This window comes from Hyposmocoma kahamanoa, unplaced genomic scaffold, assembly GCF_003589595.1.
Source record: "Hyposmocoma kahamanoa isolate Upper Pololo Valley unplaced genomic scaffold, ASM358959v1 114, whole genome shotgun sequence".
Lineage (NCBI taxonomy): Eukaryota > Metazoa > Arthropoda > Insecta > Lepidoptera > Cosmopterigidae > Hyposmocoma > Hyposmocoma kahamanoa.
Genome location: NW_020653383.1, coordinates 2310706 through 2335756, shown reverse-complemented (window position 1 = coordinate 2335756; position 25051 = coordinate 2310706). Strand labels below are relative to the sequence as shown.

The 25051-nt window shown below is 34.8% G+C and overlaps 2 protein-coding genes and 1 long non-coding RNA gene across 3 annotated transcripts; 1 reads left to right on the top strand and 2 right to left on the bottom strand.

Annotated features, from left to right (window-relative positions):
* The first annotated feature begins 2071 nt into the window (after positions 1–2071).
* LOC113239703 lies at positions 2072–9237 on the top strand. Its single transcript, XM_026476790.1, has 5 exons — positions 2072–2093; positions 2182–2287; positions 3015–3137; positions 7181–7334; positions 9075–9237. Exons 2-5 carry the CDS (start codon positions 2198–2200, stop codon positions 9212–9214), a joined length of 507 nt encoding a protein of 168 aa, XP_026332575.1. The 5' UTR covers positions 2072–2093; positions 2182–2197; the 3' UTR covers positions 9215–9237.
* A 1507-nt stretch (positions 9238–10744) lies between these two features.
* On the bottom strand, positions 10745–19952 carry LOC113239696. The gene is made up of 5 exons (XR_003311206.1): positions 19885–19952; positions 16561–16734; positions 14826–14979; positions 14270–14390; positions 10745–11745 (listed from the first exon to the last, which is right to left on the bottom strand). It is a non-coding gene; the product is annotated as an uncharacterized LOC113239696 (long non-coding RNA).
* Positions 19953–20806: 854 nt separating this feature from the next.
* LOC113239709 lies at positions 20807–24712 on the bottom strand. The gene is made up of 4 exons (XM_026476799.1): positions 24502–24712; positions 24010–24183; positions 23330–23483; positions 20807–20968 (listed from the first exon to the last, which is right to left on the bottom strand). Exons 1-4 carry the CDS (start codon positions 24586–24588, stop codon positions 20892–20894), a joined length of 492 nt encoding a protein of 163 aa, XP_026332584.1. The 5' UTR covers positions 24589–24712; the 3' UTR covers positions 20807–20891.
* Positions 24713–25051: the final 339 nt, after the last annotated feature.

The window sequence follows — 25051 nt, the reverse complement described above, 5'->3', positions numbered from 1 at the left end:
TAAAGGTTTTGTAATACTGTCAAAAGAAAAAATCGCTTAGAAACATTGCGTTTTGTAGACAATCATAAAAACTTCATAGGAGTGAAAGTTCTTCTACAAGATCAACTACACTAAAGCAAGTAAACATAATCTTTTCGTATTCTAAAGTTTTTCTATAGATAAAGCTATAGACAAAATGCTTCCAACTGTGTTTTGAAAAAAATTTCTTTTCTTTTTAAAAAGTAAATCTAAGTTGAAATTAGCTTGAAGAAGCCTAGAACTTCTTGGAAATTTTTTGTTTTGTGAGTTATTTTGTATATTTAAGCTTTCTATAAATATTTAAAACCGAAAATCGATAACTGTATTTTTATTAAGTTTATATTTTATACATAAATATTTAAAATTTAGCGAACACGTTACTTGTATGGCAGGTTTTACATCACTTTTCACAATGTATTTAAAGTCGTACGTCAATTTGTCCTTTCTAACCGATTAAACATTGCGCGATAAAGTCAGAAATATTATACCTAGTTTCGCCATGTTGCAATTTTGATAGTTTATATTTTGTAAGCCATTAAACTTGAAATCTATTAGTATTAAGAGAATGGCGTTTTATGTTTGTAACGCTTCAGTATTTTGGTTTTAAAATAGCATTACTAAGAAAACTATCATATACTATAAATTATCTAAAAACTATCTACAAGACTAAATAAAAACTGTCTACATCCTACAAATGGTCTTGAAGCATTCTAGAAGGGTTACTTGAGAAAAAAGATCAGAATAATCTTAACACTACCTACAGATAGTTTCTCAAAGCACTCTTGTGATCTAATAAAGTTCTGCCCACTTTTACTTTAAATTATCTAGAAACCTTCTTCGAGATATCTTGAGGGAATTTGAACTCTCAAAATACTCAATCGAATTAAATTCTATTAGATATCTTATAGTATATATTTAGATATGGGTGTGCTGCTTGGGTATGCATACTAAATAATACATACTCACTTTCGACTTGAAAACGCCCAAGTTATACCGTTCAGGGAACTACGTCGTCATTTACCACTGAATGAGAATATAGTCAAACTAACCTACCTATAACCATAAAAAATAAAGTAATAAGCATCCACCAAATTCAAAGTTCCATGACTGGACATACTTTTGCATATCCCAAGAATGGCCTCTCAGTCTTAATACTTATGTCCTCCAGCGTTGATTGCTTCAAACAAGACCTTCGATTTTTAGGAGTCCTTTTTCAGATATCAAGTTTACCTATGGTTTATCGGATAATTTCGTAGAACTTGTCCTTGTTATGCATGTCGACTCCATAGCCGTTCGCTATGTAAATGTGAATATAAATGTGATAATTCGTGTGCATCCTTGGAATATCCAAAATGTATAGGTGGAATTAACTTGCCAGCCTTTATCAGCCTTTGTCTTGTCCCTTAATCATGGTAAGGGGAAGGAGAAATTAAATCATGCAATTCAATCACTTACTTTCCGTGCCGAAAAGGCGGCACTCGACTCGGTGTAAGCAGCAAGTAGACTGCGCTTACTTCGGCAAGGCGACGTAGTCTGCCTGGGCGGATGTCGGTCTCTTTTTTATTTAGGAAAACATACAGTCTTAAACAAATCTTACAAAAAATACATTAAATTACTAACAGACCAGATTGTTCTATTAAATAATTACAAATACTACGGTTGTGTGTAAACAGGCCATTACTCATGCAAAACAAACAAATCTGCTATTACAAGCTAATGACTTATTAAAAATAATAACCTATAGGGAGGTGTCAACATCCGATAATAAATTTGAAGACTGTGGTCAACTGTGGTGTCACGCCAGATACTTAACCTGAACCAAAGGTGTCGATTAAGCTTATATTTATTAACGAACCAGGGTTTCCTTCCTTCCTATCCTTGCTAATTAATTATACACGATGTTTTTAATTTATAACGGCTTTCGTTACCAGCAGATAAAAATACGTTTTATTACTTTACAATCTCCTCGGCAACTAGTTTTTTTTTCATAGAGCTTAATCATAATTTTTCTCTTTTGACTTTTCTGAGTAGTTATGTGATGTCATGATGTCATGGCCTTTCAAAAATTCGCAAGTGTTTGTATATTTATAAACAAAAAAAAAATTGTATAAGTAAACGAAAGTATTTATTATAATTTCTCAAGTAAATTGTGTTAAATTTTAGTGTGTAAAAACAGAAAATGACGGCATTAGACGACTTGCCTCTTGTGAATTCCTTCATTGGTCTCGATTTGAAAACGGGATCATTTGTAATCGCTGCTATTGGTATTGTGAGTTCACGTTTTTAATTTAAATAAATAAATATAAGAAAACAATGTAGACAGTCTCAGGAACTATGAGTTTTTTGGGTAGATTTTAATGTTTTGACTGACCGCCACTCAAGCAGAGGATCATTGATTCGTTCATATCTGGGCTTGCACCTCTTTCTCAGAATTTAAGTGTGAAATTTGATTTGACATTTAGTACGTGCTTTTCGGTGAAGGAAAACATCGTCAGTAAACCTGCACACATCTGTAAAGCAATTTAATGCCTCCGTGTCCGAACAGTTACCATGCCACGCAGAGGTCCCAGGTTCGATTCCCGGGCTGAGAGAAATATTTGTATGGCCTACGTTTATTTCTCTCGTGAGTTTGGGTGTAATTTGTGGTTGTCTAATTGTGTTTCAATGGCACCTGCGACAAAGGGTTTCCCTAGTGTAGCCCTACACTGAAAAAAAAAGAGAAACCCTAGCCCTATACTACATTCAGGGTGTGAGTTATTATTATTACAATGATGTGTGTGAAGTTCCCAATTGGCATTGGGCTTGCGTGGGAGCTACAGCCGAAGCCCTCTCATTTTGAGAGGAGACCTATGCCCAGCAGTGAGACTATACCTACAAACATCACGCCAACATAACCTTTTAACAAAGTATTAAGGGATCAATATCTAAATGTTTTGAAAATAACTACCAGCTGCTTTTTTTGTGTATATTATCATAATTTTAAAGAGTTTTTTTAGGTCCATCCCTTAACGTACGGATGTTCTTTCTTCATGCCCATAAGCTACCTTTTGGTCACTGTGTGGATCCTGCTGGCTCTATATTTTGCAGCTAGTTGTCTTCTGTTCTTTGGTGTTTTTTACGTGAGATGATTTCCCATAATAAGCAGTGATCGGAAGAGGTAGAGTATACACATTTACCAAAATTTTGAGGAACAGAGACAGAAAGTGGAGACTACCTTACGACAACATTTTATTTAGTGCCTGATTTTTTCGGGATTCGGGAAATTATTTAAGTACACACGCCAGCACATCAAGCTACACATTGACGTATCTTGTTCCGTTGCAACGGAGCGATTTTCGAACAAAAATGTGTAGTCTGATGTGCCGTTGTCCGTACATTAAAAATGATGACGAAGTGGTAGTGCAGACTATATTTATGTAAACTTTGCGACAAGTTGTCGCAACCACCAATTTTTCAGAATATTTAGGAAAATTTCGACTAAAAAAATTCGTACTGAATATATGTGATTAGAATGATTAAGATATGTGTTTCAAACATACCGTTGATTTATGGATATTCCTCCGAGTTTCTAAAACTATCACATCGACTTTTATGTATGTTTTAACTTTTTGACTCGAAATTCATGTCATAATTAGAAAGATTTCGTTTTCATCAAACCCAAATAACGTCATTTTTTTAATGTACTTTAATGATTTCCAGAATTCCGGAATAGAATCGGGACAAAAAAATGTTGTCGTAATGTAGTCTCCACTTTGCTCTGTTCCTCGATGTTTAGGTAAATATAATTTACCTATTCCGATTACTGATAATAAGCTTTATCGACTACATTTAGTCGTGTTAACTAGACAGTGCACGTTTTAGTTGTATAGCATAAATTGTACACAAGGCAGAATTCGTTGTCGGACCACAACAGTCTCTCTTTTTTTTTACAGTTGAGTAAAAAAAAACATTTGCGTGCGTAAGTTATGCAACTGAATAATTTTCTCATAAATTTAAAATATGGCGATTTTTAATCGCAATTATCTCAAGTCACAGATCAAAATTCGAAATGGGGTCTTTGTCTCGATCTGTAGAATTTTAATTTTAACCGACATCAAAAAAGGAGGAGGTTCTCAATTCGACTTTTTTGTGAATGTTACGTGACTATTCCGACATTTGTGAATTTGGTTGATTCTGGTTTTGTTGGAAAGGGGGTACTTTAGTAGTAGTCCCATTAAAATTTGAAGTTAATATTATAAAAGCGGCAAATTAGGGGACGGATCCGGTTTATGGGATTTCGTTCACCGATTTTTCCGTTTAGCGATTTCAATTAAACTTGGTATATAGATTTAAGCTCTGCTGCATACGCCGTCCGTAGAATAAAATTAAGCTCTGCTGCATATGCAGTCCGTAGTCACGTATTCGCGAGCTTACTGATGTTGATACTACTAGACTAGTTTAGTTACTTCCATAGTATAATGTTCTACGGGATTCTCATGTGGGGTAAAGCGGCAGATATACAAAACATATTTGTGTTGCAAAAACAAGCGATTCGTTCTGTATACCGGGTTTCTCTCAGAGAAAAGTTTAAGGAGACTAGTATCATGACTGTGGCATCACAGTACATTTACTTAAATATTTTGGATGCGCGTAAAAATATTCATAATTTCATAATGAAAGAAGATACCCTATAGATATATAATATTAACCTTAGAGCTAAGTCCAAACTCATGGTACCACGATTTTGTTTAACTAAGATAAACGATTTTTTTATGGGGAACTGTATACGTTTTTACAATAAGATTCCGGAGTATATTTTAAGATAATCTTTTGCTAAGTTTAAAACTTGCATTAAAAGTATGTTAATTGAAAAGTTATATTATACAATTGAAGAGTATTTGTTAGATAAATATGTATGGAAAGGCAACATGAGGCTCGATTCCACACGATTATGATTCAAAGTGTTCCATAGTATTTAAGTTTATTAGAAAAGAGCAATCTCTTGTCAAAAAGTTCTTCTCAGGGAGGTCAGCATCGTGAACGAGCAGTAACTTAAAAAATGACTTTTTCAAGTCCATAAATTTAACCTATGGAATCAATAATTATTAGACTTTGACTTTGACTTAGATGTAATTTTTGAGGGCGGTTTTTTTATGAATAAGTAATAATCATATAAGATAATTTAAAATTTTATGCATATCGCTTGAAGAACATAGATTTATGTCGCCTATTTAGAATTTATGTCGCTTTGAGACGATTAATAAGCTTTCCTTGCTGTACTTTGGTAAAGACGTACCATTAGTGTCAAATTTCCTACAGCCGATAACTAGTGAACCATATTAAAATTAATCTAGGATGATCCATGTGACAGTTCATAAAAATCTACAATACATAACCTTGTCGTTAACGTGCACTAGTCTACGTATTTTATAAACTATTTTTATTAGCCTCGCATTTAAATTGAAGAAATAGCTTTTGTTTAAGTAAATACATTCAATTAAATTAAGAATAACAGCAAATTAATGTTCATTCGTGAGAAATGAGCAGAGAAACATTCTTTTTTCTAAAAATTTATAGCGCAAATATTATCTATTTATTATTCTGCATTTGTTAGAGACGAGGTACCTATATCAATAAAATGTTTTTGTTAATTTTAAGTGCGTGTATTAATTCTTACAGTCCGAATTTTAATCATAGCCAATGAAGTGACATGTCAGTGTTTTTAATTTTTTGAAACCTATACATTAATAATATGATAAATGTTTTTTATCTGTATTATGAGGCTGAAATTTACTAAAATATTTGTATATAAATTAGTAAAATGGTAAAATAAACCTAGTAAAATTGATTTTTTTTTTAGAGCTACGTGTTCTAAATAAATAGACTTCATAGTGTTGATATGAAGCTATAATAAAAAATTCTGGATGATCAGCGACTGTTAAGTTCCACTACATTGAATTCGTTAACACAATAATACTTTTTGTTAAAAAACAAATCGACCCCAAAAGTTAATAACATCTGTTTGCTAAGTTTTATTGAAGTCGGTTAACGGAAAGTGAGTGAAATTCAGTAAGCTTAGAGATGAAATGTTTTCTTCAAATTTGAATGGTACCTCCACTGCCTACTGACTTTCCAGCAAAAAAGAATCGTCGAAATCGGTTCACAAATATTGGAGTAATTTACAAAAAAATATACTCGAATAGGACCTCCTCCTTTTTTGAAATCGGTCATAATATATTAAGATAAGGTATATTTTCGTTTAGAAAGTATTTACATATATGACGACGTCTGTGGTGGAGTGGTTTGCACACTGGTTTTCATGGTGTTGCCATCTCTGAGGTCCTGGGTTCGATCCCCGGTCCTGGTCAACGTAGAAAGCTAACTTTTCTATATTGTCGAGATAATATAGAAATCTGCACGAGACCGAGGGTCTGGGTGTTCGTGGTGCCGTCGTTGTTTCCGATTTTCATAACACAAGTGCCTTTTAGTTACTTACTTTGGGATCAGAGCAACGTATATGATTTATTTTATTTATCACATAAACAGGGTGACAGGTTGAACGAGATAAATATTTAAAGAGGCAAACAAACTAGTAGCTGATATCTGACCCGAATATGTAAAAATAATCGCCCCTAAACATAAGAAAAAGAAAATATGCCATTTTACAAATACATATTAACACACTCTTCATTTGGGCTTCTCTATGAAACAGAACAGCTGAACGGCAGGAAATTGAACTCCCGCGTGTCAAGCATTCCTACTTAAAGAATAGTATTCAAAATAATCCATTTTTCCCTTAATTTCTTGCTTAGGATAGACAAAATTGTGTCCTAAAATCAATGTGTGGGATGGAGCACGCCGTCTAAGAAACTTTTGTCGGTGCAAGACCTTAGCACGACTAATAACAGCATTAGCACAACATACCATTACGTAACACCGTGGGAAACCATGCGCAGAGGCCGGTAAGGGTAGCGAGCACTCGCTGCATGTTCGATTTTGCGCAGAGTATTACAAAATGTTGGAGGCAGTATTTTCCTTAGAGAAAAATATTTAAAAATAAGGTAGTGTTTTTTTTACATATTCGTTATGGGTATCAGCTACTCGTTCGCCTCTTTAAATATTTATCTCGCTCAACCTGTCACCCTGTGTAAAGTGTATGTTATGTTTATATGTTGGTTTTCAGTCGGACGCTTTATTAATAGCCATTTACATTTGGTATTCTCTAATCTTTGTTGTGCTGATGGTCATGTTGATGACACTTTTGGCGTTGGTGTTCACGTCACGAAAACAAAAGAGTCGCGTTTTAATTGTCATAATGGGAATGATTTGGTACATCAGTAAGTAGAGTTTCTTTATCAATAGACTAGTATATGGGGTGCACGAAAGGAGCCTTCCCGCGCGACGCATCATACCTTTTGTGTACATCTGGCACATCCTGGGCAACAATCGGCGAACATCTTACGCTGATTGGTTAATCCTTTCAACACGATGGCAAGCATTATAGTGCGTGCCCTTCGATACGGTAAGAAGAGGATCAATAGACAGTTCACGTTTACCGTATTGAGGTGCATATACAAGGTTATTTGTAAAGTACTAACAGCCTTGTAGAAGTATATTACTAACATCGTAAAAAAAAAACTTTTCTTACATTATTTTGTGCAAAACATAATAAATTTACAAAACTTTTCACACGACGCACGAACAAGTCGTGCGCCTGATGGTAAGCTATACGCCTGTCCATAACAGTTACAGTGCCACTCAGAGCTTTAAAATTGCAAAGATTTGAGAGGCACTACCACTGCGCCCGTCACCCTGAGACATAAGTTGACAAGTCCCATGTGCCTGTAATTTCACCAGCACCCTTACCCTTCAAAACCGGAACACAGTAATGCTGACATTACTGCTTGGCGGCAGAAATAGGTAAGTTGGCAGTACCCTGGGCAAACTCTTTCACAAGGAGCTCTACTACTACTAAACTTGTACTACTGTTGTACTATCTGACAGTTTTTAGATCTGTATTTGATGGTAAAGTAGTAAGTTCAAACGTGCAAGCGTCCTCCACGACCCCCACCCCGCTCCTACTTTTTGCATCGGACTTTCTTTTGTTACTTCACAGAGTTATCACCATTTAGAGCGATCTATTTAAATATTTTTAATTTTTGTACCAAAGTAAAACTTGATGAATTATTAAAAGTGACAGAACAAAAGTTGTTGTTTATTATGTTGGTAATATAGTCCTCCCTGCAAGGTCGTTAGTATTTTATAAATACTCTGTATTGTTCAATCCGTGTGAACGACATTCTGAGATTTTCCACAATCATTCCTGACTTTCAGGATTTGAAACCAGAAACGTTTTTTTTTATAATTCAGCTGTTCATTTTTAACCGATTTCCAAAAAAGGAGAATTTTTCTCAATTCGACTTTTTTTGTATGTACACGTACACGTCATTTGTGAACCCATTTTCTTGATTCTTTTTTGTTGGAAAGAGGGTACTTGAGTAGTGGTCCCATTTAAATTTGAAGAGGTTATTCTATCTCTAAGGGTAGAAAACTAGGCGTTGAATCCGGTTTTGCGCACTTACCGGTAACCGATTTCGATAAAACTTGGCAAATATATATAATGCAACGAACATTTGGGGTTGGTTTTTTTAGTACAGAGTACTAAGATTTTGATTGATGTTTACGTTAGATAACTCACCATCTGAGGCCTCTGGTGTTACATTTTAAAGTAAAGACGGGTCAAAAAGTGATATTTTTGACCGACTTCAAAAAAATGAGGAGGATCAATTCGACTGTATGTTTTTTTTTGGATCAAATCGAATAACTTACTTATATTTCTTTTTTTCCAAACAAACCAACGTTTCTTTTCAATGGACCCGAAACGTTGGATTGTTTGAAAAAATAAATATGCGCGCTATAGATCCGAAAAAATAGTTTAATTTTCTAACAGTAACAATCGCGAAAACTCGATATATTCTTATTTCAACCAATTTTGTAGCTTTTAGTTAATCAGTCCTACTTTCATGTGTCAATTATTCGTATTTTAATTACATTATGTAATGTCTTAATTATTACAGTGACAATATACTTCATCGTTGTGGCAAACAGTCATCGAAGGACGCTGACCGACGACAATAGTACAATAATTAATGAGACACAGTTAGTAGGAGATGGGTTTTTGATGCAAGACGAGTCTAAAATAGTTCTACGAAATTAATTCCATAAATTTAATAAAAATACTAGTAACAGAGTGTTTTGTTTTTCAAAATTTTATTTTAGCGAATGATGGTGACGTGGTTTCAATATCAACAACTTTGAACATTGAAAGTTTAGAAATTTGCTTAAATTCCACCTTTCCTCTTTCTATCAGCTTGAGTTCTGCCCTTTTTGCGGATAAACCATGGATTCGCACGAAGCCTTACGCTTCCACCAAACTTATTAATGCGGAATCGTCGTTGTCATAATATGCTTAATGCGATTCCGTGTCCATAAATTTATTTATTTATTTAAACTTCATTGCACACAAAACAGTCACCCGGAGAGCTGGGCTCAAAATAATTAACAGGGGTGCATAATATGATAATTAAAACAGATAGGAACAAGTTAATTAATAATTATATATATAATTTAAATACAATAGATATATAACACATAATATTATATGACGACCTATATACTTATATAAGCAACCTATATACACATAAATACATAATATATAATATATACAGGGTATAAATTTGAGACGGGGCAGCAAGGCCGACTACCTTAATCATTGTAGTTACAGGAAAACGGTTCTAGAAGACTATCCATAAATTTTGAAAATATATTGATTGGCATTCACAGATTTTGAAGAAATGGTACAGTCAGCAAGATAAAACGCAATTTGTACAAAACTTTTATTATGCCATTCGATCTGGTCTCCGGTAAGGATCAATAGTCTCTATGGGACCAACTGAGGTAAGAGTACTCGAAATGTCAGAAATCGCAAAAAACTTTTTACCATACATTTTGCAGGGACATATCTTGTCATCAGTTATTCTAGGTAGTTAAGGTAATTAACAAATTGTATACGTATTATGTATTTCAAAATAAGAACAATAATGAAAAGCAAAATAACATAAAAAATCTATGATCGATTCGCTCTCTTTCGCAAAGAGCAAGTAGCGGCTGAAAATTTTCTCCAATTAATTTTTTTCCACATTCGAGAACATTTTGATTAAAAATCGTATAAAAAGTGACAATTCTCTATTAACGAAACAAAGCTGTTCGAAATTTAAAAAATAACGTTATGATTATAATTTATTTTTACTTAATTCTTATTTGTAGACTAATTTGTTAGTTTTCTTAACTACCTAGAATAACTGATTACTAAATATCCCTACATATAGTCCCTACAAAATGCATGGTAATTGCGATTTCTGACATTTCGAGTACTCTTACCTCAGTTGGTCCCATAAAAACTTATTGATCATTACCAGAGACTGGATCGAATGGCATAAAAAAAGTTTTGTATAAGTTGACTTTTATCTTGCTGACTGTACCATTTTTTGAAAATCTGTGAATGCCAATCAAAATATCTTCAAAATTCATGAATAGTCTTCTAGAACCGTTTTCCTGTAACTACAACAATTAAAGTAGCTGGCCTTGCTGCTCCGTCTCAAATTTACACCCTATATATTTTATATACATATTTAACTATGTCAGACTAATGGGATTTAGATTGAGACTCCAATATGAAATCGCGGACTAATGGCTTGAAAGCTAGCTTATTCGGCGCTTTTTGAATATGGGGCGGTAGAGCGTTCCAGAGTCGTATTGGCTGAAGAAAGAAAAACCAGTACGGTGAGAAAGAATTAAAAGAGTCAATTTGCTGTCTGAGCGAAGATTGCGATTATGGGATGCACCCAAAAATTGAAATTTATATTTCAAATATCCAGGTGTACATGTATCATTAATGAAAGAGTAAAGAGTGGAAATAAATGCGCTGACACCTTCACTAGAACCTAAAATTCTTAATATTTCGAACAAAAAGACCGCCAATAGTGGATAAGGCTCGAAAGCAAAATATACATTGAATACATGGAAGTGTCTTACGTTTATTTGAGTGACAAAGAAGTAATGACAAAACGTTTCTCAAGATTCCGGAGATTCCTACAAAATTCACAAAGTGAAGCACCATACAGTTTCAACACGTCAATACTTGTTATGTTTAGGCTTATATTACGTTGCCGTGAAACGGTATGGAATCGAATTTTTGTAACGAAATTGAGGCATACCATAATGAACTTTAATGTCAATTTACTGAAGTACAAAATGAATATGATACGGTACCTACAGGAATTCCCGAGATCGCGTGAGAATTCTCTGAAAAGCGCGCGATCTGGTTTTTAGTACGTATCTGGTACTATTTCCGTTTTTCATCCGACTTCCGTTATACAATTTATTGTCATGACGTTGCTATGGCTACAAAAATTCGCACCTTGTAAAATGAGCTTTAGTGCGTAGTCGCTAGTATCCATACAACCGACTACACTGCACATGGCAGTCACACTGTGTCCATAGTGATATAGTCGAATTGCAATTCGTATGAGTACGATCTAAGTTGTAGTAGTTGGTTCATCATCGTCTTTAGTACACAACGGTTTCAGTATCCAGTGGAAATTTCAACATCAACAACAGCACGAGGGACAGGTCTTCTAAGTTCTAGGTAGTATGCTTATACGGTGTACCAAAGGCCGAATTGTATGACTGGAAAAAAAAACTTATTTGCAATATTGAGTTTTATTGAAACGTGATATTACATGATTACCATTACATTCTTTATTTTTTGTGAAATTACACCACTACAAAAAAGTGGCAAACGGCTTGTGTATTCATTTCAATGATAATAGAATAGTTTTTTTTATTATCGTTTCAAATAACAACAATTCACCTTATTTAGTAGGCACTTTTTCAATTTACTTGTTATTGAACATCGCCAGAAAAATCTTGTTGAAATTATCTCGTGTGCATCGCGATATAACTTTACGAAAACTATCACTCCTCCCGCACCGCGCAGCTACTCCAGGAACCGACACAGTTAAGCGGTAGGTTAGAGTTTGTTAAATTTATTACTACCGCGATAAAAGCCGAAGAAAACCAACAAAATAGATATGTAACAAACGCATAGAGAAATTCGTAAGATCTGCTGAATCAATAAATATTTAATGAAATAAATATTTAAAGAAATACATATTGAAGGAGATAAATATTTAACGAGTTCAAGCGTTTTTTGAGCCGTACTATTTTTTTATGCGTTTCAGTGTTTCTTTTGTGTTATTATTTGGTTTCTGATGTATTCATCATGTTAAATAACTATGAGTATAGTAAAAAATAATTTGTTGTTTTAATACTACATTCAATACAATATTGAGGTAAAATGTTAAATTAATGATTAGTGACCGTGACAGTTGTCAAATACTCAGAGGAAATGGGTGATTTCTATCCACACGGGTAGCCGCGACTGATGGCCATATCTTGTCACAAGTAGTCGCGTCCATACCCTGGTGCTGGTCCAGTTACTCGACTGAACCATTAGTGGTCGCGTTTAGTGGATGTCACTAGTGGTCCAGTGAGGTACTTAGTTCTTCTTTTTGCTTATTTTGCGTATAGGCGGCCTTTTTAGGATTTGAAGAGGACAAGCTTGTAAAAAAAAAGCAAGTCGTCTAGTCATGCCTTATCTTCTCAAACTCGTATCTTATAAAGAGTGCTAATTCAGGAGATGGCGAAACTTTCTATTTATTTTCAATTTCTTATCAAGGGTGCTAGTTTGGATGTATTTCTTTAAGAACATGTAAAAGCCAGTGTGTGAATATGAAGGAAATGTGATGTGAAATCAGCCTGAGTAGTTTGTATATACAATCCATTTTTCGCATTTCTGTAACTGTATATATAAAGTTTGAGAAAGTAAGGCGACGCTATCTCAAGTCTATTAAATATTTGACTTAATGCACTTGCATATATAGATGAAGGCAATAAGCAATCCGTATATAGTGCTCATAAATACACGATATTGTGCCATTGATAAACAAAAGAATATGATATTTAGAACAAATGCTTGGATGAACCACATTAACTGTATTACCAACCAGTAGAGAATCGCTGATTTAATAATCTGAAATTTTAAAAAGTTTGTCTAGTTTACAGAATATGTTTATCAGTATGTTCGTTTGTACATGCTTCTGGTAGAAGTGACGTGACTAACAAGTCGTGCGCCTGATTGTAAACGACACGCCTGTCTTTACAGTTCTCAGAGCTTTAAATCGCAAAGATCTGAAGGGCACTGCTACTGCGCCTGTCTCCCTGAGACATAGAGTAGTAGCAGTAGAGCTCCTTGTGAAACAGTTCGTCCAGGGAAGTACTTCCATCCATACCATCTTACCTCTTTCTGCCGCCAAGCAGTCATGTGAGCATTACTGCTTTTTGGTTTTGAACGGAAAGGGTGCTGGTGAAATTACAGGCACATGGGACTTTTCGGTTTATGTCTCAAGGTGACGGGCGCAGTGGCAGTCCCTATCAGATCGTTGCGATTTAATGTTCTGACAACTGTTATGGACAGGCGTGTCGTTTACCATCAGGCGCACGACTTGTTAGTCCCGTCACTTATCACGGTTTACGGTATCATAAAAAAGGCCATCCGTTGGGAGCTACGATAACACAGACAAACACACAGACAAAGGCTTCAAACTTATATACATTCCCTCTTTTTGCGGGTATTATACAATGAAACGGGATATGATATAGACACCCGACATATATCTGCACACGTATATTACTTATTATTACACTAATTAAGTTATAATACTATCTTGGTTGTTTGTTTTTATAGTCGTGAGCGACTTAATTGAAGTGTAATAATTTTGTTCCTTTTCGGTACAACCATCAATGTAGCAACTTTTCAGTTCTAGACGGCGGCGTTTGTACTTTACAGTAACTTTTGTTCATATTATTAAGTACTAGGCTACCAGTGGTCATAAACTTAAAATACACAGTACAAAGCTATTTCAAAGTTGAGATGACCTCGGTAGTGGTTTGCACTATGGGCGTTGAAGCCCAACCTGAGAAAATGGTTCTGGTCTGTGTATTGTAAGGCACTAGCCTCGAAGTGTATTCCGTTGTTCTGGTACTTATAGCACAGGTAAGGCCTAAGTTTGAGAGCAGGTAATTGGTTTGGTTGTCTAAAAAAAAATGTTTTAAGGTATTTCTACAATAAAACTATTACAATTTTTCTTACCGGAAAATCCCTCCGCATTGTCACCCGTTGCGTTAGGGTAGCGTAGTTTCCTCTATTTCAGAACCTTTCCTTAGTTCTAGAAAATATGCATATACGACCAACCAAGAATAAAAGTTGAAAACTGAAACATTTTAAACAATAGTATTGTAACATTCAATACGTCTTGCCAGTACAGTCTCAGGGTGATGGATGTAGTGGCAGTGCCCATCAGATTTTTGCGATAGAAAGTTCTAAGTGGCACAGCAACTGTTATAGACAGGCTTGTCGTTTACCACCAGGCGCACGACTTGTTCATCCCTTCACTTGGTATAAAGAAAGTATATCTAATCATAGTTTGATTCAGAATTTTATGTCCAAATTTGTGATGTAACTAAAAAGTCCGACTTCATCGTGTAAGTTACAATTGCGATGCAAATAATTCGTTTTCATCGCAATTGTAATTGAAGTCTGACTTTTTGCGTCTGGTGCAAAAACTATTAAATACATCGTCAAAACTAAAAATGAACCTGTAAATCTCACAATACAAATGATAGTAAAGATGACGTCAAATACTTACACATAAAGAAAACAGTAGAAATCAAAGTGAGTATCCAACTAAAGAAATGTAAATTTCTTGCCGATAGACAGTTGAGTGTTATCGTAAGAAATATTCCCTGTAAGAGCCATACGCCAGATAGAACTACCCAGGATAAAACGATGGTCCATTTCTCCTACAATAAGAATTATTCAATTTCTATTCATTTCAATAATTTGTTTTGCTACTCAATATATTATTCAAAAATTGGAATAAATTTAGTCTATTGAGTTGACGTCTCGCAGTAACAAAATTTGCATTAAAGACAGTTAACTAAATAAAAGTAGAAGTTAATTAATTTGACTGTACATTAATTTTGCCACCTTCACTCCACATAAAATAAATAACACTACCAAAAATATACCCGACACGTGTTTTGCCTCTCTACTAGGCACCTTTAGGGGTTATTGATTGTTTGACCTTTGACCGAACAAAATCAATTTACAGTCGCTTAACTGCATGAAAAATCCCACACAAGCGCAGCTGTTTTGCTCGATTTATTGTTCACTGGGTTCACTGAGTAGCAAATTTATTTATTTCTATTTTATTAAAATGGCTTTCAACTGAATCTATTAGTTACGAGTACTTCAACTGAAATCAGTTCTCAGGAGAAAAATCAGGTAGTCTTAAATATAACAAATAGAATTTGGAATTTCTGTACAAAAAAGATATTCGACGGTTATTGGTCGCATTATTCACGTTTATATCCACACGAAATTGATGGAAAGAGAGAAATGGCTGTTTGGTACAATAGCAATTTGATATCCATTCGCACTGAAACGAAAAGCGTGCAATTAAAGAATGAAAAGCGAAAAGCGTGCAATTAAAGAAGTCATTCAGCTACAGTAGCGTCTGCAGGCAAAAGGTGGCTACAGATTTGCTCGATTTTTGACGTAAGTAACAGATGATCGACATCATATTTTTGATCGATTAATAAGTGTGATCAGGTTCAGTCAAATTCAGTAAATATGTAAGAAATAGACGTTCGCTATCGTATTTTTTGAAGCTCGACTCGTGTCGATAGTCAAAAAATCGAGCAAGTCTGTAGGCACTTTAACACATTCGCGCAAGTATCATGCGTTTGACGATTGATCCGCGATACTTTTCTCATACATTATTAATGTAAACGTTTATTAAAATTTCTTCTACAGGCTATTCAGCGAATGAGACAAATAATAATATAATAATAACCCGCACACACTCGTAGCTCCGCACTAGGGAAACCCTTTATAGCGGATGCCATGGACACACACATAGAAAACCACAAATTACACGCAAACTCACGAGAGAAATATATGTAGGCCATACATGATTTCTCCCGGCCCGGGAATCAAACCCGGGTCCTCTGCGTGGCAGTCCAACATGGTAACCGTTCGGCCACGGAGCCAGTTTATAAATAATGATAGTGACGTCAATAAACGTTGATATCTATAAACCGCCCGCTGACGTTGCGCGTGTATGCCAGCAATCACTGGTATATTATATGAGTAGTGCTAACTTTGCCTGGGAAATTTCAATACTGCATGTCGCTATAGAATAAATATTTTGATATATTGTAGAGTAATGACATCACTATTAAGATTTTGTATTGCCAAAGAGCGTTCTCTTACGTTCTTCGATGAAATAAAAGAATTAAGTGACGTAATAGTACGTTGTTCTGTCTGTTTTGTTTAGGGCGGCACTGTTCGTAGCTCGCGCGAATGTGGATACACTATACCTTTAGAATACCCCAAATGAGCCACACGTTCAGTACAACCATCAAGGCTAAAAGCACGGTATTGTTGATGATAATAGAGTGTGAAGTTTGCTCTGTGTATCCAGGACACTGGATACAATATTGGATTTGTACTGATAGAACAATACCGCCGATCATTAAAGATACATACGTGCACTGGAACAAAATCACTTTTAAAACATGTTGCTGTTTTCTCAGGAATAGTGGTACAAACTAAAATAGTTCTTAGGCTACAAACTGAACGACAACGGCAGCGGGCGGCGGCGCGATGGCGACGGCGAGCGAAGCGGCGGCGTTCAATCAAATTTAGAGATGTCGTCGGAGGAAATAATTTCAGTAGTTTTAGAAACACCACCAATATGGAACAGCATATATATCGATCATAAAAATATTTGATAATTATTTATTAATATCTATATAGAGAAAAATAGAGTTACTATTCGTTCATAACTAAAGTATGATTCCAATTCTGGCTTGATATTTGGAAGAATATAGTCAAACGTTTCCACAATCATTCTAGCGCTATCATAGAACTTAGCCGGATTTTGTCTTTGGTCTTCGTAATTTTGGTGATCGGTATTTGCTTTCCTTGTTCTACAGGCTCACGTCTTCTTTTTCCCACAAGAATAAATTCTGAATGATCATACTCATCTGAATAAAAGATATATTATCATATTCAGTAAAATAATTAGGTAGTATAAATGGGTCACGCCACTGTAACGACATCGCGCATCGCTCTCGTTATGTCACTTTACCGCCGTAAACTAAGGTCGATCTGTTTGCTGGCGTCGAGAACAGCCCACTTTTGTTGCGTCGAAGCCGCCCGCACTGCTGTCGCCACCGCGAAGCTGTTGTCCAGTTTATGGCCTTACCACCCATTCACACGGCATTGTACAGAACGTTTTTTTGTATAAATATTACCGAAGAAACAGTGACGCATACATTAGACATAGAACCGGTCACACAGTATTTGTCCTGCAAAAAAACGCACACAGTGCGTTATCTATGCGTTTATCGAATACGCAACGGACTTGTCAAGCAAATCGAATGAACTTTAACGTATTCGGTTTACAGTAGCGCCATAGTCTTAATGCATCTCTTTAACATGGCGCGAAGTCATACGTTTTTTATCGAATAGTCACCGAACAAGCGTCGTCTAGTATTGAAGTATCTTTTGGGAGGAATGCATAATTTTATTAACACAAAATGACCGGCGAATCTTTAGTGGGCAACGATTTATTGATATCTTTAGTGGAATTAAAGCCCGTTTTTCTTTTCATCATTTTTCAGATTTTCATATAATTTTTCAAATTTATGAAATTAAATTATTTATGAAATCATCAATTATAAAAATTGAAATTATTTTTATAATTAATGATTCATTAGATGAACCCAGTACCTTCTGTCCTTTTGGCGGCTAAAACGTTGGGATCTTCCATGATAATATAAAAGTGCAACAAAGCGTGGGTCCATCACAGACGTGTTCTCAGGGCGATTGCTGTGTGCACGGAAGAGTGTGAATACTACGGTCCTACTGCGGCTATCCGTCTTTTAAACGCATGAAAATATATTGTGTGAACACCCCGCTGTCTATCCTTTTATAATCGAATACGTAGAAAAACGTAGTGTATTGGGAATAAAAAAGCTTTATTGGGAATTCAGAATGCGCTAAATTTTACGGTGAATATTTACACGCATATCGATCTTTTTTTTTCTTTTTACGTAGCTATATTCAGAATGTATTAATTTTTTTATCAAATCTTTTTATATCAATACATCGAGCTTTTCACTGATTATTTTTTTGATATTATATTATAATAATCATATGACAAAATTGCGCCGGTACACGATTCGGCGGCTTTGCTTGCAAGATAAGCTTTAGTGAATATCTTGATAGTTTACTGGAGCAGATCTAGGCCGATATTATAGAAAGCCATTGTTCTGTATTATTTAAACTTAAATTTTTCTAAAATTCTTAATATGAATGCATGCTAATGGAGGCAGAGTTTTGTACTTAAATTTGGACATATAGTTATCGTACATTATTTTTCTGCGTCTTATGACGTTTCCAGTAAATGAGGCTTCTTTACCTCACCTTTTTTTTGGTTAATATGTAAAATCGTTGCAGTGTGCATTTAAATTGATATTTCGTAACATTACATTCCACTCCTCCTTCCCTTTAGATGTTAATATACACATACACACCAGCGCACGAAGTATTGGGTATGTCCACCTGTCCCTCATAAAACATCTCTTCCGGGTAGACAGTACTACGCAGTTCCTCTTTATATAATAAAATAAACAAGATTCTATCTAGATATTTACACCCTCCCAAGAACTTAAACTAACATGAAAGGACTGATTGCAGAATCTCAGCTTCATGTCAAAATTTGCAAATTGCATGGTCAAAGTTGTAACGTTTATATTACATATACTAATATGCTTATTTATATAGACTGATTCCAAGATTTATATCGTAGGGCTCATCCAAGTACACACACAGCACACGCACACGCACACCACACATAGTTTAAAAATTGTTTTTCTTATTTTGTTGTCATACTTTTGTTTATTCTCTTTTATCATGTAGAATGTTTGGCATTGTAATGTTTGTATAATTAAATCTGGAGGAAGACGTAGCGTCTGTCATACAAATATAATTACATGATTCAGATCCAAGTGAACAGTATGCCCTTACTTTTGTGTGAAAAATCTATTTATCTAGATACCCTATGATCATGTAGGATAAACAGAACTAAATTTAAACGCAATGTTTTAATTTTTTTATTATGCCACGTCACGGGACGAACAAGTCGTGCGCCTGATGGTAAGCGACACGCCTGCCCACAGCTGTTGCAATGCCACTCAAAGGTTTAAATCACTGACTTTTATTTCAATTTCAAATTCAATTTATTTTAGGCACTGCCACAGCGTTCGTCCGCGTCACCCTGAAACGTAAGTTGACATGTTCAATATGCCTATAATTTCAACAGTACTTTTAACCATCAAAGCCAGAACACAGTAATGTGTACCGCTTTGATGGGAACGCAGTAATGCTCACATTACTGCTTAGCGACAGAAATAGGTAAGCAGGCAGTACGTCTCTGGACGAACTCTTTCACAAGAAATTGTACTGCTACAAAATTTATCACCACAATTTACCTGCTATGTTATAATGTACACGGATGTTTACGTGATCATAGAATTAATATAATCTGGATTTGAATCACTTCACATAACTAATGTACATTTTGATGTACACGGTTCCTTAGGAGGATAAGTAAAGACATACTTTCTTTAACTTACCACATTGTAATAGGCGGTGAATAGTGCTCCTGTTCTTAAACTATAACGGAATATGAAATTGGCAGGGGTTATTTTTTCCCACTTTTCTACAATTTTTGCGAATGTGCACATTGTGTTACAAAATAAGAAGTTGTTATTCGAAATACATACAAAAATTGAATTAAATGTCAAATCCATAACCACCTTGATCAAATTGTGAATAAAGTTACAGCTTGCGGTTATTGTTATATATTCTTTATAATGATTCATGATATACTAACGTATTTAATCAATGTCATAGTTTTTTGTTATGTAAGGTAGGCAAACGAGTAGACAAGCCACCATCGCGCATCGACATTTTCAATAAAATAGGAGCTATAATTAGTAATACAAAGGTGGAACACGAAGAAAAATTCCAATGATGTAACAGGACTCAAATCTGGTAGCTGCAGGCTGTCACAGGTGTTGCTTATGGTAATAAAAGCCGAAAAAACCCAATAAAAAAATCTGTAATAAACACTAAGGCCGCAAATCAGGAACGGTGCGTGATGCGCGTTCAAGGTTTGCGCGTACATTCCACGTATGTCTTTCTTCTTTCTTCTTTTCTTCGTTCGAGTTCTGGGTTTTTTCTTTGTGTCTGATCTTTGTATTAATAATTTTATAACAAACTAGAGAGGAGTCATTTCACAAAAAAATGAATATCAGGGTAGTAAATTTCACGAAATTCAATAAAATCAAGAGGAGCTGTTTAGCTTTTGATGGTAATACAATGGTGTAGAAAAAATAGAAAAATGAACTACCAAAAATGTCTTTTATTATCTCCTGAAATACTTCGACCGTAAATAATTGGTAAAGTACTGGAGTTTTAATAATATACAAAAACAATAACCGAAGCTCAAGTAAAACGTTTTAGTAATATAATTTTTATATTATATTTTTCACAAGTTTCAAGGAATTTCTGTGCTAATGTTAACATTCACAATGACAAGGACAAGTTCTACGAAATTACAAATAGCAGTAAAATAGATTTAAGTTTCGATTGTAATTCCTCTTCTGATTTCTAGGTAGTATGCGTATCCGATGAACCATAGGTAAATATTGATACCTGGAAAGAGAGTCATAAAAATGGAAGGTCTTGTTTGAAGCAATCAATCGTTGAAGGACATAAGTATAAAGACTGAGAGGTCATTCTTGGGGTATGCAAAAGTAAGGCGTAAATCGTAAAAAGTAATAAACTGGGCTGAAAATTAATTACCCTTCTGGCCTACAAGTGTCCAACGACGTCCAGCCATGGAGCTATGAATTTGACGGATGTTTATTAGTTTATTTTTATTTTGTTTATATATATATATATATATATAGATATAAATAAAATATAATTATATAATAATTATATTTAATTATAGAAAAAATTAATTATATAAAAAATATAAAATATAATTAAAAAATATTTTATTTATATATATAGATTATTACCTATAATCATAAAAATAAACTAATAAACATCTATCATCTATCAAACTAATAACATTTGACCATATTCTCATTTGGTGGTAAATAGCGACGTAGTTCCCTGAATGGGCCGTATAACTTGGGTCTTTGGCCGAGGCGAGAGTGAATAGGCATTATTTCGATGGGCGTGCTAGTGGCGAGGTGTAAAAAAATTCCTTAGTAAAGCCGAAGCAGAACAAAAAAACACTTACTTTAACAAAAAAATATTTTCCCGTTAAAAAGGCGCTTTGACGACATTTAAACACAACACTTATTAGCACACAAGATACTGGTACACTTCATTTCACTGGTTAATTTATTCTACACTTAAAATTCTTATAGCTTTTAAAGTAATTTACTACATTTTGTGTTGCTAGTCGCGATATGAAAGTTTATTATAATAAACTAACTTTCGTGAATGCCTAAGGGTTGCTATTTTAATTACGAATTAACAGGACCTTCTACGTTCTTTACGTAGCCCTATTAAAAAGAAACACCCAAACAAATATTGCACATTTGTAACGCTATTTATCGTTTAAGCTGTACAAAAACTAATTAACCATTCATATATAATAATTTTGTTACATTATTTAAAGAAAGTGTTACATCTAGCAACGATTGATTATACATTAAAACAAATCGGTCTTTAAAAATAAACTGTAATAAAGGTTGAAATAAGGAGAACGCATTCGACTATAACCGATTTGTTTCAGCTTATCGGCTGTCATTTCTTTGATGTTTTGCAGCGGATGTTTGCAAATGTGTGCGTGTATTTTGATAAGTGCGTGTAGATTTCATGAATCAAATAGAAGCCGGAGACTCGCCGGTTTGTCTCGCGCTGTAGTTGGTTAAGATCAATCAAGACATATATACACGTTTATTATTAAATATTTTGAATATAAGTTTTTCAAGTGGCGGGGTATACGTGTTGTCCAGAACATAGTCTTTTGGTACGTAATACGAGGAAAATTTTAGGCAAGCCGGTGGGAATCATGTTTTATGGACGCGTCGCTACTGGTGCATGCTCCATTGTGGACCTCATCACACTTTCCATCAAGTGAGATTGACATCAAATGAGCACAAGTTTTTAATAAAAAAGGACCTGAAAATCTGCCTTTCCGAAAACTTTGGCTTATGCTGAACGACTCAATTTAAACTCAAATAATTTGTGTTTCAGAAGTAAGCTAATAATTGAAATCATTATATTTACTATTATATTGACTAAAACCTCTTACTCATTCGTAAAGGCGGCTTTTCATAGCCCGTGATGTGAAATGGTGCGTTCCTATGGCTCGTGATGTCACACGTGCCGATTTGTACGGGCGAGCTCGCAACACGGAGCTGACGCGCGTGGCGGCGCGTATGAGTATGTATCGAGAGCTAGGCCGCACACGTAAGAAACTCTAGGGGTTGTTCTTTGTAAATAAATATTTGAATCTACATAGTTATCACTTACAATATTTATTTTAATATCATAGATCCAGAGAGCTTCCGAGAGCTAAACGGGTCGCTATAATTTAAAACTTCGTGAATGGTATAATGTTAATTATCAACCGGAATCTTACTATAAAAGCGTATAACATTTGTCCCTTAAATGAATCTGCCACTTTGTGAACGACTATTAAGAACAGCAAGTTTATTTTGATTCCTCGTATTAATGTTATGACTCTCACAATTTTTCATAAAAAAATTACTGTTCTTCGTAACATAAATAAAATTTTCATAAATGTGATAATGACGCTAGTGTAAGAATCTTAATGTCTTTAAACTTCTCTTTCAAAGACGCTCTGGGACCCAAATTGTAAATGACTGTAATTAGATATTGTACTTCTATATTTAATTTACAGTCGTGTCATTCTAATAAATAAAGTATTTATATATCTATCGAGAAAGTGCCTATTCGCTCTTGTCTTGTAAAGTTTCATGCTGTATATTGTAAGACAAAATTAAGGCATTGACCCACTAAGATACTTACACATTAAGATAACACTAAAGGATACAATGAGTTGCCAAGCAAGCAACTTTGAACTGCCTGACGTTAGACTAATGAGAATTATCATTAGGACAATGCCCTGGAAGAGCCATGTGGCAGTTACTACCACCCAGCTGAGAGCTACCGATGATTTTCCCTGAAATAAATTTCGAATAGAAGCATATATCCAATTAACAAGCATAATGCATGTGTATCTGAGATTATAAAACAATTGACGTATTTCAAAATCTGTCCATAAATGAAAATTATCAGTTATTCTATAAAATGACGCCAGCTTCAATTGTCTACCTTTAAAAGAGCTTTTTTTATTTTTCTTTACGATTCCTAGTGACAGGATGAACAAGTCGTGCGCTTGGTGCTAAACGACACGCCTGTCCGTGACAATTGTATAGCCACTCAGAGCTTTAAATCGCAAAGTTCTGAGGAGTATTGCCATTATGCCCGTCGCCATGGGACATAAGTTGACAAGTTGAAATCCTATGTGCCTGTAATTTCACTAGCATCCCTTCAAAACAGAAATGCAGTAATGCTCACGTTGCTGCATTTCGGCAGAAATAAGTGCCTTACATGTGGCAGTATTTCCCTGGACGAACTCTTTCACAATGAGCTCAACCGCTGTTATCCACAAATATAAACTTGAGACCTTTGCTGTACATTCTCACCTTTTTAATACCCCAAATGAACCACACGTTCAAAAAGAACATCACGCAATTAAAAACGGTGTAGTTGATGCAGAGAGCGTGTGCCATCTTTGCAGTATACTCTGGACATTGTTGACATCCTTTAAAATCTATGGACAGAATAATCCCACCGAGCAGCAATAACACAAATATGCACTGAAATGAAATAAGCACGTATTTGGTATTTTTTAATCTATTTTCTTTTTCAAAAATTCAAGCAAAGACAGCGTTGTATGTTTAAATCATAATGTCATCATGCCAATGTCAATAAATTTTAACTTTGATTAAGGGAATGCGCAAAATTATGCACACTCTTGTACAGTAGGTACATGTTAAATCGTCATCCAACCTACATATAGTCTAAGGAGAGAGTTTATGCCATATGCTGGTTCTTTAGTGGAAATCGAATCTTACACCTCCTATATAGGAGGCAAGCGTTCTATCAACGAGACTAATAACGAATGTGCAACTCACCATATACCAAATTGCTGTCACTTGTGCCCCAAGCCTTAAAGAAAAACGGTACAGAAATTTTTTAGGGGCAATTTTATCCAGAAACATGGCGGCAATTCAATAAAGCGTTATTATAAAAACGATTTCTTTTGCATGTATATTGTGAAAGATAATAGCGAAAATAACATCATAATGTTACATCAAATTCAAAACCAACTTGATTAAGGCGCAAATCAACTCAAGAATTGCCAAAAGCCAAGTATCAATGAATTGCAACGTTTAATTCCGTCTTCCCCTTTCCTTTTTTTTCCCCCTTCGTTCCGTTTGGAACAGGCGAAGGTCAGAGATCATACTGCCTAGTCATTAGTTTATCTTTTTCTTCAGTAAATATATTTTAATTTAAGTCTTCAGTGTAAGATCCTTCAGTTTAAGACTTCAGTATTTCAGTATGAGCCGTGTAACGTGTAGTCTTTTATTTAAAATATGAATTATCCAGGAGACGAAAATGTCTTGATAATATTAATTAAATGTTATTGTCAAATCCTTATCATTTGTCAATTTTGTTTGTTTT

Coding starts and splice junctions, on each gene's coding strand:
- LOC113239709 (XM_026476799.1), bottom strand. CDS start 24,588: ATGTTTCTGGATAAAATTGCCCCTAAAAAATTTCTGTACCGTTTTTCT. Junction 24,184..24,501: donor TGACAGCAATTTGGTATATG/GTGAGTTGCACA, acceptor ATTTCATTTCAG/TGCATATTTGTGTTATTGCT. Junction 20,969..23,329: donor CTTTAGTGTTATCTTAATGT/GTAAGTATCTTA, acceptor CTCTCTTTCCAG/GTATCAATATTTACCTATGG.
- LOC113239703 (XM_026476790.1), top strand. CDS start 2,198: ATGACGGCATTAGACGACTTGCCTCTTGTGAATTCCTTCATTGGTCTC. Junction 2,288..3,014: donor TAATCGCTGCTATTGGTATT/GTGAGTTCACGT, acceptor GAGTTTTTTTAG/GTCCATCCCTTAACGTACGG. Junction 7,335..9,074: donor GGGAATGATTTGGTACATCA/GTAAGTAGAGTT, acceptor TAATTATTACAG/TGACAATATACTTCATCGTT.